General features: G+C 50.0%; 1 protein-coding gene across 3 annotated transcripts in view; it reads right to left on the reverse strand.

The window, feature by feature from the left end:
* Positions 1 to 16,106, reverse strand: part of ASIC1 (acid sensing ion channel subunit 1) — a 147,010-nt gene that overhangs the window by 89,213 nt on the left and 41,691 nt on the right. For 2 of the 3 annotated variants that reach the window (XM_024214736.3, XM_024214738.3), the window contains 3 exons: positions 6,224 to 6,399; positions 5,383 to 5,777; positions 918 to 1,113 (listed from right to left, as the gene is read on the reverse strand). In XM_024214736.3, the coding sequence (XP_024070504.2) occupies positions 918 to 1,113; positions 5,383 to 5,747 (561 nt within the window). In that variant the 5' untranslated portion in view covers positions 5,748 to 5,777; positions 6,224 to 6,399. The remainder of the gene's footprint in view (positions 1 to 917; positions 1,114 to 5,382; positions 5,778 to 6,223; positions 6,400 to 16,106) is intronic. The other variant, XM_024214737.3, reaches the window with a different exon arrangement.

A 16,106-nucleotide genomic window follows, 5' to 3' on the forward strand; every position in this document is an offset into this window, starting at 1 on the left:
AACCAGATGACCTCTTGTGGTCCCTTCCAACCCTACATTTCTATGATTCTTTGACATATCATTCTGCTGAGCGAGAGCCCCCCACCACATGCACACCTCACCACTCCAGAATCATTGCAGTCTCTGTACCAACCACTCTGGCTCCTGCAGCACAGCATACCCACTTTGCTCAGTATCACTTGAGCCATCAGTTACCACCAGGATTTGCACACCCCCAGGACCTGCCCACTAAGGGCTGGAAAATTTGCCATGATATGTATGTACATGATTATGGTGTGCCAACCTCAACCTCTCTGAATCACATACCATGTTCAACTACAGAAATATCTACACAAGAGTCACAGAAATACCTGCCAAAGGCTACATAATGTCCACAAAGAGCATGGATGGATGCAGATCCAAGTGTATCCTCTCTTGAAAAGTTCCCCCTCCTTTTGTAATACCTGCTATTTGGTGCAAGCCAGTTCTTGTCAAAGGCAAAGGATGTGCTAGTCAGACACATAAGAGAGTTTGCATAGCCACTGACAGAAAAATTCTCTCGGTCTCTTTTTCAAGTCCTCCCTCCAGCATGTCACCATCACAGACATATCCACCCTGGACACAAGACTATACCATATCCACAGTAATTCCCTCCTAGAAGGTGGCCACAGAAACATTCACCACAGAGAGTCGACGTAATGTTTGCAGAGGGTGCTCACAAGCAGCACCCACCATAGGCCACCCCCATAATGTCCCACATCAATTCCTGTTGTGCTCACAGCAATGCCAGCCACAGATCCTACACACAGTGTAAATTCACAAGACACCCTCGTCTCAGGATACAAATCTAGATCAGAAAAGCAGTGGCATTATCCAGATTGCTCTAGGCACAGCATTATTACAAAGGATCAGGAGTAGAGGAAGCCCACAGCACTTACCACTTTGAAGTCCTCTGGGTTGCATTCCATTCCACGGAAGAAGCAGGACAGCAGCATCTCCCGGATATCATGGCCAGCCCGATCATAAAACTCCAGCATGTTGAAGGGCTTTGGCTTGAAGTTTCGGAAGTTGGCCTTATCGTGTAGGATCTCCAGCTGCTTCTCATCGGCCATCTGGGTGTCTGGGATCTCATACCTGGGAAAACAGGGCACAGAGACTTCTTAATCCTTGCTGGAGCGAGTCCTGTCCTCGCATATACAGGTGCAACTCCCACCAAGCTAATCTCTGCTCTTAATGTCACCGATTACTTCAAAGGAGTTATTTCCACATTGACACCAATGTCATCACTGATAGCAGAGCTGGCCCACTAACTTAAGTGGGATGTCTATAATTGAAGGACAGAATGTAACCTTGTAGTACAGCACCAATGCCCAGCATCCAGGCACCTCCAGTACTGACACAAGACTGTGTCTCCTCTGCTGTAGAATAACACAGCACCCTTCAGCACTGAGATATGCCTGTGTCCCTTGTGCTACAATATAGCACAGGGCCTAGGCCCAAATGCCAAGTTTTGTGCTGCTCCATGCGTGACATTTTAAGAACATTTTTTAATCACACGAATTGCATATTTGCAAATAATTTCCATAGAACCATAAATTTCAGCATATGACAATGCACCTTGCCCCAAGTAGGGTGATCAGCCATGGGAAGGGCTTACCAAGGGTCATAGTGGATTGTCCATCACTGGCAGCGTTTAAATCAAGTCTGGATGTTTTCTAAAAGAGGCGAGGTGAGACCAGATGATCACAGTGGTCCCTTTTGGCATGCCATGGAGCTGCACGACATGTGCCAGCTGTGGTGGGTGCCTGTGAGGAGGGGATGGTGGGTGCTGGTGATAGCTGAAGGTGCTGGGGGCACTGGCAGCATGGGTGCTGGAGTAGGAGGCCTGGCCATGCTGGGGTAGCTGGAGGTGGAGTCTAGTGCACTTGCCCACCCACAGCACTTTTCCACTAAGCATCTCAAAGTGATGTATAGCAGAAACTAACAAGGATAAAAAATAAAAAATCCTCCGTATCTGTTGGCCCAGAACAATCTCAAACCAAGATCTATTGACACGGTGCAGCCAAGAGGATCTGAGCACCATCATTGCCAAGAGGCACTGGACACGGATTGGTCATGTGCTTCAGATGGCAACTGATTCCATCACCAGAGTAGCAATAAGACGGACACCTGAAGACAAGCGAAAACAAGGCCACCGGAAAACAACATGGCAAAGAGCTGTGGAAGCTGAGCTGAAAAACCTGGGGCATAGCTGGGGAACCACTGAAAGACTTGCCAGAAATAGACAGGAGTGGAGGAGCTTCGTCACTGCCCTAAACGCCAGAGGTGGAATAGAAACACGATGATGATGATGATGATGATGATGAAGGATAAGCAGGGGTCAATCATTCACCACTGATATGCAGCCAATCTGCATTTCATCATAGGAAGCCATGACACTGGGCTCGATGGACCACTGGTCTGACCCAGCATGGCCATTCTTATGTTCTCATGTTGCACCTCTGGGGCAGCATGACAGCTGCCTAACAACAGCCTTGCTAAATAAAAGGCTAGGACAGGAAATGAGGAAGAAAACTACATCTGACTGAGAAGGGGGGGTTGTGGAGAAAGAGTTAGGGATGCTGAAAGTAACTATCAGAAACGTAAATGGCCAGGGCACAAGTTTTACCACAGCTCTTACAACCACCAGCATGGGATCTTTTCATTTAATCTGAGCAAAACAGCACAGCATCCTTCTAAGACTATACTGGGGCACCGGCTCAATACTAACGCAGAGGGAAGGCTGCCCTCTACTGAATCACCAGCACCTCTCCCTGCAGCTCTGGAGTGAGTCAGTCCAACCTGGCTTAGCTTGTGTGATCTGACAGGCTGGCAGGAGGTGCTGATACAGCTGCAGGCAAAACAGGTTTTGCCAACCTACTTTAAGGTGCAGCCTGTGTGTGTCTCCATGCCCCCTTCCTTCCCCTCTTATAACTCATTCACTTACTCATCCTAATCGCACGGCCTTTCTTTTATTCAGTAGATGAAAATGTCTTTCCTCTGTTGCCTTGGGTCCAGATCCTGCTCCCATTTTTATATCGGTGTGAGTTTCCCTGTTGACTTTAGTGGGAGCAGGATGGGCAGGGCCGGCTCCAGGCACAGGCGAAGGAAGCAGGCGCTTGGGGCAGCCAATGGAAAGGGGCGGCACGTCCGGGTCTTCGGCGGCAATTCGGCGGCGGATCCCTCAGTCCCTCTCTTCCTCTTTGAGCTGCCGCCGAAGTGCCGCCGAAGAGGAAGAGAGGGAGCGAAGGACCACTGCCGAATGGAGTGGCACGACTGAGCTGCCACCGAAGTGCCACCGGTCAGCTTTATCTTTTTTTTTTTTCCGCTTCGCCGCTTGGGGCGGCAAAAAAGCTGGAGCCGGCCCTAAGGATGGGGCATTTATTTGCATGTACTAGGACCTACTTGAACACTGACTGAGGATTCACACAACAGATCGGATCAAATCTGCAGCCACTTTGGGCTTGTCTACACAGTGCAGCAAAGTGCTCTACAGAGGTATTGTTTGGAGAGAGCTCTAACATGTTGCACTCCAACTGCCCCATGTAGATCCTGCTGGCACACTAACATGAAACTTTTAGAGTGTGCCAGCAGGGTCTACACAGAGCAGTTGGAGCACAACACATTGGAGTGCTCTACAAATCACACCCCTGTAGAGCACTTTGTCACACTGTGTAGACAAGCTCTTAGGGTTTCATGTTTGTGCCTATGCTGCACACAGTGGCCACAAGGATCTTCACAGCAACAGCCAGGGTATTACTCCAAAAGCGAAGGCCCATGATATCAGCTCTTAGCAGTACAGGGCCTAGGACACACAGCTGAGCAGTTCTGATTCTATCCAACAGAAGGCAATGCTGCACGCATGTGCACACACACACACCAGTGGCTGTCACATTCTGCAGTGACGTGCACAGGGATCATTAGTTTTCATGCTCTCAGGCATATTACAGAGAGCAGTTACAACAGCAGCCAGCTCATTCAAAGAGCAGGAGCTGCTGCCAGTTTAGAATGGCCAAGAATTGTCACTGACAAAGGCTGGGGACTGGGCAGGGAGCTGCCACCAACACAGCACAGATGCTGGATAACACTGACAAGCCTGGAAGTGGAAAGCAAATGCTTAATGGGAAGAATTGATAGTGACCCATGGGCTCTGTACCAACATGGGGAAAATCCAGTGGCACATGGACTGAATGCTAATATGGGGAAAGTGCATAAGAGCCCTTGGGTCCCATACTAATGTTTGGCAGAAGCATCTATGGGAGTCCTTTCCTACACAGTGTGGGCATCCGGGCATTATATCATGGGCACTTCCTCACTGTCCCATCCCCAGCTGGCCAAGGGAGTTTACATCTCCCTAAAGTATAGATAAAAACACTATTGCCATCTGTCCTGCCATCTCCTTGTGGTACCTTGGATCTGCCTGCATGTGCCACTCATCCTGTGGACAAAGAGACTCGCCAATATGTGCAGGGCTGTTTTGCTTTCCTGCAACCAACCATCCATGTGGGGCATGGGGTGCAGGAAAGCAATCCATGCCACACCCTCCCCTAACATACCCACCAAGTCTACCAGCCAAGCACCCAGGGTAGCACTAGCATCTGAGCCTCATCCTGAGGAGCAGTGTGTTAACGGGATCACTTTGGGCCCCTGCTCTCAGTCTTTTCCTTTGTTGGCAGATGCCAGGAGGACCCCAGGCCAAATTCAGCTGTGGCTGTTGACTTCATTGGGGTTGTGCCCATCCGTGCCAGGGCTGTACTCACCCATCATCTCATCTTTCACCTGCATACACACAAAAGTCCTTATTATAGCAGTCATAGCACAGGGCTGCTGAGGCTGCCCACGTTGGTGTGCCACCACGTCCCCTCCCCAGCCACTCACACAAGTGGCAGTTCTTTTTTCCCATTGGAAAGTGCAATTTTTCCCAAGTGCCAGTGGTGGGGTGGGCATGAATGTGATCAGGGTATGAATGTTATCTTGGGCATTCAGGAGCAGACAGGTATGCATTGCAGAGGGAACTGCTTTAGATGCAGAGTATGGGACTAAATTAGGCCTGAATATTTAAATTAGGCCTGAATATTGGTGCATCATATCTCCAGGAATGTATACAGGGAAGTGCACATGTAGTGTGTGTAGGTCCACATGGTGCATGGAGCCATGTGTAGCTTATGCAGGTGCACGGATGTATCTCTAGTGCCAGAGTATCGTGTCTGTCGAACACCTAGGTGCAGATGTGCACACAGTGCCCTGTTGGTTGTGTGCACATAAATGTCAGCACATTCAGATGCATGGTGCTGTACTGTCCCATCTAGATCAGCAGTGCTGAGCTCATGCAGCACCCTCAGGGCTTGGCTTCCCTGGACCCACCTGTTATTGAGCAGAGCGAGGAGCTCCCCAGCATGGTACAGGTCATTCTTTGTTACACGGCTGAAGCGGAATTCATTGAGGTTGCAGAAAGTGACAGCAGGGAAGGTCAACCTGGTTGTGGCCACTTCATCCAGCTTGGTGACATGAGGGTAGAGGAAGTAGTATTGGATCCTCTCCGTGCAGACATAGGCCAACAGGGCCACAGAGCCCAGGAAGCAGAGAGTCCAGAGGATGCGCTTGAAGGAGAACCTCTCATAGGAGATGATGTGGGACAGGCCATGCAGAGTGGAGCTACTGGCAAAGGCCTGGATACTGACTGGATGGCCATTCTCCACCTCCTCCTCGTCCACTTTCAGGTCCATCATAGTCAGGGCTGAGATACAGAGCGGGCCACTCTATGAAGAACAGAGAAGCCCATTACTCCCAGCACGGACACATGGACAGGCCAGCCTGGATGCTGCTGCTCCTCCCAGGCTAAGGACCTCAACAGGGACAGCAAAGATGCCATAGCGGGAGAGGCAGTAATGAAAGGTGCATTCCCAGTGGACTCAACATCCCAGGAAATGGAGCGAATGACGGGAATCCTGGGAGGATGCTCCCAGCTGCCTCTGAGGGATTCCATCCCAGGCACTGGGTTTTTGAACACAGTCCCTTGTATTTCTACATCCCTCCCACCCTGTCTCTGTCACTGTGATGTCCATACACCAAACCTAGTTACCATTCTCCCCCAAACAACTCCTTCACCGGCTTATCAGATCCTCCCCCTTTCCTCCACCTCCCCCCCATCACACACACAGCACTAGCATGTCAAGAAACAGACCAAAGAAACAAGAATCCAAACCTGAAGGCAGGGTCAGCGTCCAGGGCTGGGTCCACACTGCTCCTGTAGGGCTGGTCCCAGCAGCAAAGAAGACAGGTCCTTGCACTAGGGTGGACCTCCCTCCACCTCTCGCCGTCTGGATGAGAAGAAGGGAGCGAGGGAGACGCATGCACGGAAGGATGTGAGAGTCACAGAGACTGGCAGGTGGAGGAAAACCGGAAAAAGAGGGAGAGAAATAAAAATAATCCTAATCCCTCAAGTATCTTAGGAGGGAAGGTGCGATCCTGTGGGATCTGGGCTGCACCAAGGAGCCTGTTCACTGCAGCTGCTCAGGGAAATCAAAGAAGATCATAGCTGGAAAGGAGGCAGCTGAAGGGAGAGAAGAGCGATTGAGAAAGAGAGCGAGCAAGCGAGCAGGCGTCTGTATCCCTGCCAAACACATGGATACCTCCCCTTGTGGCTATTCAGAAGCTTGTTATTCCTTCAGATGCATAATCCGCATGAATTCATTGTCTCCGTGCTGGTGGGGCCCAAATGGCGAGCGGACGGGTCCTGCAGGGGCTGATGGGGAGCTCAGTGAGAGTGAGCGAGGGAGAGAAAGACAGACCAGGGGAGAGGAGGAGGAGAGCAGCTCTGGAGGTACGGAGGCAGTGATTGCAGTCTGGCTGTGCTGTACTGGCTGGCAGAAGCTGTTGATGCTGATGCTGTGTGCATGTGGATAATGTGTGTGTAAGACACTCTCCCATCCCCCCTTGCTCTCTTAATCAATGCTCCGCTCCTCTCTCGGCTGATGCCACTGCCTGCCACAAACACACCATGTCCTGGTCAGGGAACAATCCTGCATTGGCTGAGGCATGAATCCGCTGATCTAATAGGTCTTTGCCATACCGTCCCTCCTAGGATTCTCAATCACAATGCTACCAATTCATCCCAAACTCAGTGGCAGAGCCTGGTCTGTAACAGCAGCATTGCTGCGACCAGAGCAGTCTCTATGCTTTTGCCTCTGTTCAGTCTTTGTGATGGATCAGTGAGGCTAGAATAAGGAGGAGCTGAATAGCCACTTGTCTAAGTCCCTCTCTCTCCCCAAGGCTGGCAGGACAATGGTGAATCTCAGTGATTTATTTCTATCCTCTGAAACTCTCTGGGCCTGATTCTCTATCCCCTGCACTTTGTGTCATCATTTACTCCAGTGCAAAGTGGGTGTAAAACACTACCAAATCAGAATAAATATACACATTGCACTTACAGCTTTACAAGGAAAAGGGCATGGAGTCTCAAACACTCTTTTTTCCTAGCTCTGCAAGTTCAATCATTTCCCACTCAAGCAATTCCTCTTCTTCCCCGCCCTCCGGCCCGGCCCCATTTTTCTATAGTTTGCAGAGCCTTGCAAAATAGTCACGAAAATTCCCTCCACAGCTCAAAAACCTGCTCATCTGCCCTGACCATGAGGATGACAACAGAGAAATAAAACCCCAAAGACAGCTTTACTTGATCATAAAAAAATAACACATTAGACTTTTCCCCAGATGAGCAGCCAAGTGGAATTCTGCAAGGAAGGCAGAGTGGAGGTAGAGGAGGGGACTGGTGGCCCATGATTCCTGGGTTCTGTTTGTACTGATGAAAGTGTTTGGGGTTCTCACAGCTCAACATCTCCATGTACATAACCATGAAATTGTGATGCCTTTTGCTTTCCATCCACTGCACCTTCAGATTTTTAAGTTCTCTCTTCTTGCACAGAGCTCAAAAGATATTTTGTTCTCCAAACAAATACTGTTCTCAGACTGTTACTGAGAAGACACACACACACTGTGCTCTCTCTCTCTCAGAGAGACTTGATCTTTGTCCTTTCTAAGGATGCTCTTTTGAGGCATATCCATACCAGGAAAAAAAGGTGTATTTTTAACCATGTTACCTAACGTGCTAAAATCCGAATGCAGACAAGGCACTTGTAGTTTTAACGCCTGTTAGTAGGTCACGGTAAATGCTAGGTTCCCCCATAGTCTTTACCTCAACCTGAAAATCACAAATGACCTTGTCTTCATGAGGAGTTTACCCCATGTTAGTTACTACATGTTCGCTACTGTGAGGTCAGAGAACACCGTTTCCTAAAGAAGATTCACCCTGAATCTTGGACAGATGGGCCTGCCTGGTTGAAGGGTCATTGGCTAGCAGGTAGTAATGAGTCCAGCATGGCAGAGGAGCTGATTCCTTTTCACCCTGTGAACCTTGGATTAACTCCAGCTGGTTCTCTCTCTCCCACTCCTTCTCAGAATCAGGGCGGTCATAACAGGATGACACGAATAGGGAACAGTCAGATGCAAGGGGGTAATGAATGGGAAAGAGGGCTTAACAGGGCTTTCCCAGTTCTAGCGCTGATCTCAATTCCCACATCCTTCAAAGAGAACCAACAAGAAGCAGTGATTGGTTTAATGGCAACATTTGATCAGAGGTGGAGAGTCAACACAGGAAAGGAGGCAGGAAGAAACAGAAGGAGACAACCACACCACCAACGTTATGGACATTGTTTTCATAGCCGCCTGTGTAACACGCGAGATAAATGTGTGTGATCATGGGTTCACATGTGCATGTAATTGCATATGCAAAAGTATACATGAAACTGTGCGCACAATTTGCAAACCCAGATACCATGATAGTGTATGCACTCAGGAATTTGCATGTGCTAATCCCTGATTTGTACATGTAGTGGCACACAAGTTAAGCACACAATGGCACACACACATTTACACTTGTAGTTGTGAAAATCTGCCCCATAAAGTTCCCATTTTTCATTCCCAGTGCATAAGTCTCCCTCCCTAAGAAACGATGGAGGCTTCCAACATACAGACACCAAAGTTGTTAAAACCCTGAACATGCAGGTGAAAAGCTGCACATGCAGTGTTTTGCAGTCTTCACCCTGGAACTTTAAAAGCTTAGCATCAATGGCATCTGTCCTCTTCCTTGGGTCCCAAAGGGTCAGAGTCCAGCTCCTTTAGTGATCTGGCAGCACAAGAGGACTCTGAGGCCAAGTTAGCTGTTGCTCCATCCCATCTACTGTCTCATCCCAGGAGCTGTGGCTTTGTAAGGCCATTGCACAACTGTAACTGACTGATGTGGAGACAAGGTACTTGGGCTATTTCCCTGGAATGTCAGCCACAGAAAGGGGATTGAGCAACAGACTGCTGCACACTAACAGGAATGAAAGTGGATTAACCCCCCAGTGATGGATTCTTGTAGGCAGAGGATAGGACAAAGGCCATCTGTAGACACCCCACTGAAGAGGGTGTGCAGGAGTGGTACCCCGAATGTCCATATGAGCCCAAATGTGAAGGGAAGTGCTACATTCACAGGAGCACCGCCTATAGTGGGACAGTCCTGATTTTCACACATCTGTCCACATTGATTAAGTCCATTCAGAAATCTGGGATTTATTTCAGGGCATTACATTGTCAATGCAACATCACAGAATGATGGGGATAAGTGAGCGCATAAGGCCCCAACACCATTATTCATGGGGGGCTCATCTTCTGGCTACGTTCCAGAGTGGGAGTCAGGCCTCCACAGCTCTACTCTCAGCTCTGCCACACCCTTGAGCAAGTCACTCCGTCTGTGTGCCTCAGCTTGCCAGTCAGTACAGTGGGGATGCTCTGTTTCTCAGGGAAGTGCAAAGAGGTTAAATTCATTAATGCTTGGAAAGCACACTGAGGACCTTGGACAGAAGGTGCTACATATGGAGAAAATAGCATAACAAACCTGAAACCAGCGCAGTTGTCTGTCATTATGCTACTCCCTGTGGCTTGTCAGAACTTCATAGTGTCTGCAGGGATAGAATTCAGACCCTCCTCCTCCAAAAGCACAGACCCCTACCACTTAAGCCAAAGGAGAATCTCCATTAGCTGCTAGCCATACAGGGCTATGAAACACTGTTGAGCAGTTCTGATTCCAGCCAGTAGAGGGCAGAGGTATGTACGTACACACCCACTCTCAATACTATCTGTCAATACTGGTTACATCTACATTGAGTTATGGGTGTGATTTCTTTGCTTGTGTACACATACTCGTGCAAGCTCTCATTGAGCTAGTCCAGTGGTTCTCAAACTTTTGTACTGGTGACCCCTTTCACACAGCAAGCTCTGTGTCCGACCCCCCTTATAAATTAAAACCACTTTTTTATATATTTAACCCCATTATAAATGCTGGAGGCAAAGCGGGGTTTGGGGTGGAGGCTGACAGCTCGCAACCCCCCATGTAATAACCTCATGAGCCCCGAGGGGTCCCAACCCCCAGTTTGAGAACCCCTGAGCTAGTGCAAGCATAAGTAGCAGTGTAGCTGCAATATCACAAGTAGTGGCAGCGGAGGCATGACTTAGTCATGCCAAGCATGTACCCACCAGTTTCAGGCGGGTTTGTACTTGGCACAACTAACCCTTACCTCCACTCCTATTACCTGTGCTACAACAGCTACATTGTTTATACTTGTGCTAGCTTGATGAAAGCTCATGCAAGTATGTGTACATGAGCAAGGGAATCCCAACCTTCTCTCAGATGTGGACTTCCCTATCATGGCCTTGGCCTTTGCAACCTCCAGGCTGGATCACCACAGTACACTTGCCACATAGGGCTGCTGGTGAACATCACTCAGAAACTTCAGGTGGTACAGGGTGCATCTGGTTCTCAGGTGGTGTATATCACAATTGTGCTTGCAGTTCTATTCGGGTGCAACTCTAGGTTCTGATTTATTAAGCCATTTGCAGTTTGGGCACTGGATATTTTTGGGCCAAAGGGTCTGATTTTCCTTTCACATCTCTGAAAACCAGGAACAATTTGCTTGTCTTCAATGGAGCTTAACTGGTGTACACTGGGGAATCAGACCCCTTCTCTCTCCTTGCATTCTGATCCAGCACATGGGAGCAGCCGGGACAGAAGCTGACAGGCATTAGCTTTGTTCATTGGGGGGCAGGTTCCTCAACTCTGGAAATTTGCTTCTCCCTCATGGTCTGACAAAGTCTGAGTTTGCTGAACATCAAGGCACTCTGCAAGGCCATTGCTCAGGGTTTTTCTGGGGATTCAGTTGAGGAGCAAGGCTCTCAGCTCCAGGTGTGTTGGGGAGTTTATTGCTGAAAAGCTTATATTTACAATACAACTTCACACATGTCTTGCATCTTCCAACCAAGAATCTCACGGCCCTTGATGGGTTTCACAAGTTAGGGAAGCATCATCTCATTTTGCAAACCAGCACACAGTGATGTTATGTGATTTACTCCAAAGGTCAGACGGTAGGGGTCCTGCTTCCCAATCCCTGCACTAACCCCTTGAACGTACTTTCTAAATTGGAAACTGTTTATTCATTAAGACAAGAAAAAAAATGCAGACAACTCTATTTGGGGATGCAGAAGCATTAAAGCTTTCGTTGTATGAATCTCAGCCTGTTCTTTGCTGAAATCAGTGGGGCCAGTGAAAAGAGCTACAAACCAGGGCATGTTCTAACAGACCCTGTTCGCATGTGTGATAAACAGCAGGATGCATGCAAGCCTACCATTTCATCCAGGCCAGATACCAATTCTGCTCCTTCTCCCTCTCAAGTTTCTTTAAGCCAAGTCCCCCGAAACCTTTTGGCTAAATTTCTCAGCCTGGTGCTCATCTCTCTCCCAAATTAGTAACTATAATATCCTGCTCTCCAGCCTCCACACATCCACAATGTCCATTCAAAATTCAGCTACTGAGAACCTTTTCTTGCCCTTGCTTTGATCACGTCATTCCCCTCCCTCCCCTTTGTCACAACATCAGGCTCAAGCTTCTCTCCACACCCTCAGGGCCCTACCTAGTGGTGCCTGCCCCTCCTTCCCCCATCTACCACTGTCTCTTACTGAACCCTTTCCCATGTTAACCCCCCTGCCCCGACACCCATGAAACGCCTTGCTGAGCTGAGTTATAGGAGCAGTGCTCTCCATCCTCCTTCAAACCACCCCTCGAGACCATCATCTTCCATGATGCCAATACAGAACTCACCAGCTAGTAGCTGATGGGCTGAGAGGCAACTGGGTATGGCTGAGATGTACCAATATTGCAACTGTCTCCCTCCTCCCTACCCTTCACATCCCTCCTGTCTTCTTAGACTGTAAGTTCTTCAGGGCAGGGACCACAGTGTGTTGTGTTTGTCCAGTACTCAACACAAAGGGGCACTAACTAGCATCCTGGGTTGCAGCTTCAGTGGAGATACCAGGGGCTAAATGGGCCTTAGAGACGGATCTCCCCTGATACTCAGAGGTGACCTCTTTGTCTAATCCCTGGGGCACATTGGCAGGGAAAGCTTGCTCTGGCAATGCCCAGGCAGCTGCAGTGTCCACAGAAGATTCAGTCTCCAGGGCTGTAAATCAGGAACCTTTCATCAGTGCAAAAGTCACAAGCTTTCAAAAAAAATCATATTCTTCTGGGCCAGATCCTTGGCTGGTGTAAATCAGTACTGGTCCATTGAGGTCAAGGGGGCTACACTGATTTACACTAGCTGAAGATTTAGCCCATAATCTGGACATTTAAGGTTTCAAAGCAGTTTTCAAACCATTCTTTTATGTTTCTGGTGGAAGGTAGTGTAACTATTTACAGATGGCACCATCCATGCCGTTACCTTCCCCTGCTCCATTTTGCACATGGAGCACATTACCTATGCAGGAGAGATGACAGTTACATGTTGATAGCGGTCTCTATATTAAGTTTTCTGATGAAAATTCAGAGGAGAACGCACCATTAGGATAATTGTTTTTCTCCTCTACTCTCCTGCTGGTTTTACTGTCATTTATTTTTACAAACAAGTCATTCTCTGCTGTATTTTTACTGACAATAAATTCACCAACGGTTGTAAGGAACAGAAGCTGAACAACTTAGGCATGTATTGTTTCAGATATCTGAGTGTGTGTGCAATGCCTATGTGCCCTTTCCCTCTTTTGGGTGGATTCTGAACTGCTCATCTGTATGGCATAGGCCCTACATTAGCAGCTAACAGAGAGTCTTCTTCACATCAATTGGTCAGTGCCTCTGGTTTTGGAGCAGGAGGACCCACGTGCTCTCCCCACTGCTGCCATGAACCTCCAGGGGCCACAATGACTGCTAAACTTTGGGAGTATTTGGTAGCCATGGGTCCTTCCATCAGCCTGACCAGCCTCTGACTATCCTACAGACCTCACACACACACACACAATAAGTGGGACCTTAGTGACATGGGATGGCTTCGCATTGCCCCTCAAAGTTACCTTTCCCTACATAGGGAGGATGACAATTGTGGCTTTTCCCTAAAGGGAAGGAGAGCAGCTGCCCCAGGGAAGTGGAGCTGCAAGGAGCTCTCTCTATCTGGGGAATTCATACCCTTGCTCAGGGGCTGGGGGGTATCCTTCCAGAAGGGCATCCCCCTTCTGAGGAGAATGCAATCCCTGAGGAGAACAGCAGAGAAAGGTATGGAGAAGTCTAGGCCTTACTCTGCCACTCCCAGCAGAGGGAAGCAGCTCTAATTGGGCCTCCACCTTCCCCCTGCTCTGCTGCCTTAAGATATCAGACCTGGTCTTTAAAGTGCTTCATGGCCTGGGCCCAAGATAGCTAAAAGATCATCTAAAGCTCTAGGATGAAGACTGGGATCAACAACTACACTCCTTTGGTTTAACAGGGCTCTCATTAATAAGAATAAAGCTTGTCTGTGCAGGAGACAGAACCCTCTCCGGGGGTGGTCCAAGACTATGGGATGAACTCCCCCAAGAACTACGAACCATCCCAAACCTCACCACCTTCCGCTCCAAGTGCAAGGCACATTTCTTTGACCCGGCCTTCTCTAATACAAACACATAGCAACAGGTGTATTTATATTTTTAAAGAAAGCCATACACTGCCAAAACAAGACACTCCACTGCTAATGCTTCTTCCTCTGAGAAGAGGATGAGAGAACAAACTACACGTGACAGCTTAATGCACTACTGGAAGGCATCAGATACTACGGTGATGAGCACAGTATAGGAAACCTACATAGAATGGAACCGACCAGAATTCTCTTCAGGCTCGCAGGCATGCAGAACGGATCCAATTAACAGGAAAAGAGTAATCAAGAAAAGGTGTTAATGTGCCAAACGGTGATTAGGGCTCTTAGCACTGTTCCTAGGAAGTGTGTGTGCGCGCCTGTGAGCGGATGGGAAGGGGTGTACTGAGGCAAGGGTGAAGGTTTCTGGCTAAAAATGTGTGAGGTAATGAGCGAGACTTCCATGGGCATATGGTTCAAATGCCTTCATCCAATAGTAGGGCAGATTGAGACAACTCCCCTGGCTCTGGCCCTTGGTTCCATTCCCCACTCGCCTCTCTGGCCATTTAGGCAATTCAGGGCCCGAGTGGGGACCCACATGACTTCACCTCTGAGCTCTGGCCCTACTCTGCCTTTGATGGGCGTGGTAGAGGCCTGTCACCAGGCAGGGCTTCTCCCTTACTCCAAAATAGACACTGCCACATCCAGGCTCTTTCAAGGAGATTTCTCCCTCAATAGAAGCCAGTGAATAAACAGAAAACCAGCCCTTTAACTCAGTCCTTACTTTCAAGTTTCAGTTCCATCCCTGTTAAGAGCCTCTGGCAGCTTCCTAGTTCTGACCAGCTCTGCCCCCTCTCTGGGACAGCAACCTCAGAGCTGTCTCTCTCCCTTGCCTCAGGGGACTCACCACAGACATTAGCTCCACTATGCTGAAGCCTTTCCAGCACAGGCACAGCCTGTCCCAAACAATTTCTCCTCTTCCTGCGCTCCCTAGCAGAGGTGTAGCCAGGGCTGGTGCAACCCATTAGGCGACCTAGGCGGTCGCCTAGGGCACTAGCATTTGGGGGGCGGTATTTCGGGTCCTTTGGCGGCGACCGGATCTTCGGCCGCCCCGGTCATCATCAGCATCTAGGGGGAGGGAGCTGGGGCAGGGGGGTGCGTGGAGGGCCGCCTGCAGCAAGTGGGGGGAGGGCGGCACACAGGGGAACCGCTCCTCGCCCCAGCTCACCTCTGCTCCGCCTCCTCCCCTGAGCACGCCGCCCAGTTCTGCTTTTCTCCCTCCCAGGCTTGCGGCGCCAAACAGCTGATTGGCGCCACAAGCCTGGGAGGCGGGAGAAGTGGAGCGGCGATAGCATGCTTGGGGAGAAGGTGGAGCAGAGGTGAGCTGGGGCGGGGAGCTGCCGCACGGCTCCCTGGGCCGGGGGGAGTTGCCGCGGGGGGGGGGGGGGGGCGGGGGGGGGGGGGGGGGGGGGGCGGCGGGGCGGGGGGGGGGGGGGGGGGGGGGGGGGGGGGGGGGGGGGGGGGGGGGGGGGGGGGGAAATGCGCAAGGTGGAAGTTTCGCCTAGGGCACGAAACATCCTTGCACCCGCCCTGGGTGTAGCCTGGGCCCTCTTGAATTGGCTGCATTGGATTCACATGCTCTGCTCCAGGGGAGCTGGGCCTAGTCTATCCATAGGGACCAGCTACCCTGAGACAAGACTCCATATACATGAGGTGTCTTCCGGGTAGGGTGCCCAGACAGCAAGTGTGAAAAATCAGGATGAGGGTGGGGGGTAATAGGAGCCTATATAAGAAAAAGACCCAAAAATCGGGACTGTCCCTATAAAATCGGGACATCTGGTCACCCTACTTCCGGGGCCCAGCACAATTCCTCTGTGGGCAGGCTAAGGCCTCCCCCCAGAACACCACTCCCCACCTTTATGTGGGCTGGAATCGGTCACAGAAGAGGGAGGTCTCAGACCACCACCCGCATCCTAGCAGAACACTCTGTGTGGGGTGGGGTGATCCCTCCCACCAGTGTCCCATGGCAGTGAGGTGCCCTCCCTCCCCAAAGCCTTTGCTGGGATGGTGTCAACAGGGGTGCCGCAAAGCAGAGGGTCTGAACTATTGTCTCAGGCTCTCTGCAGACTC

The sequence above is a fragment of the Terrapene carolina genome, unplaced genomic scaffold, assembly GCF_002925995.2.
Source record: "Terrapene carolina triunguis isolate 2854851 unplaced genomic scaffold, T_m_triunguis-2.0 Scaffold641, whole genome shotgun sequence".
Taxonomy (NCBI): Eukaryota; Metazoa; Chordata; order Testudines; family Emydidae; genus Terrapene; species Terrapene triunguis.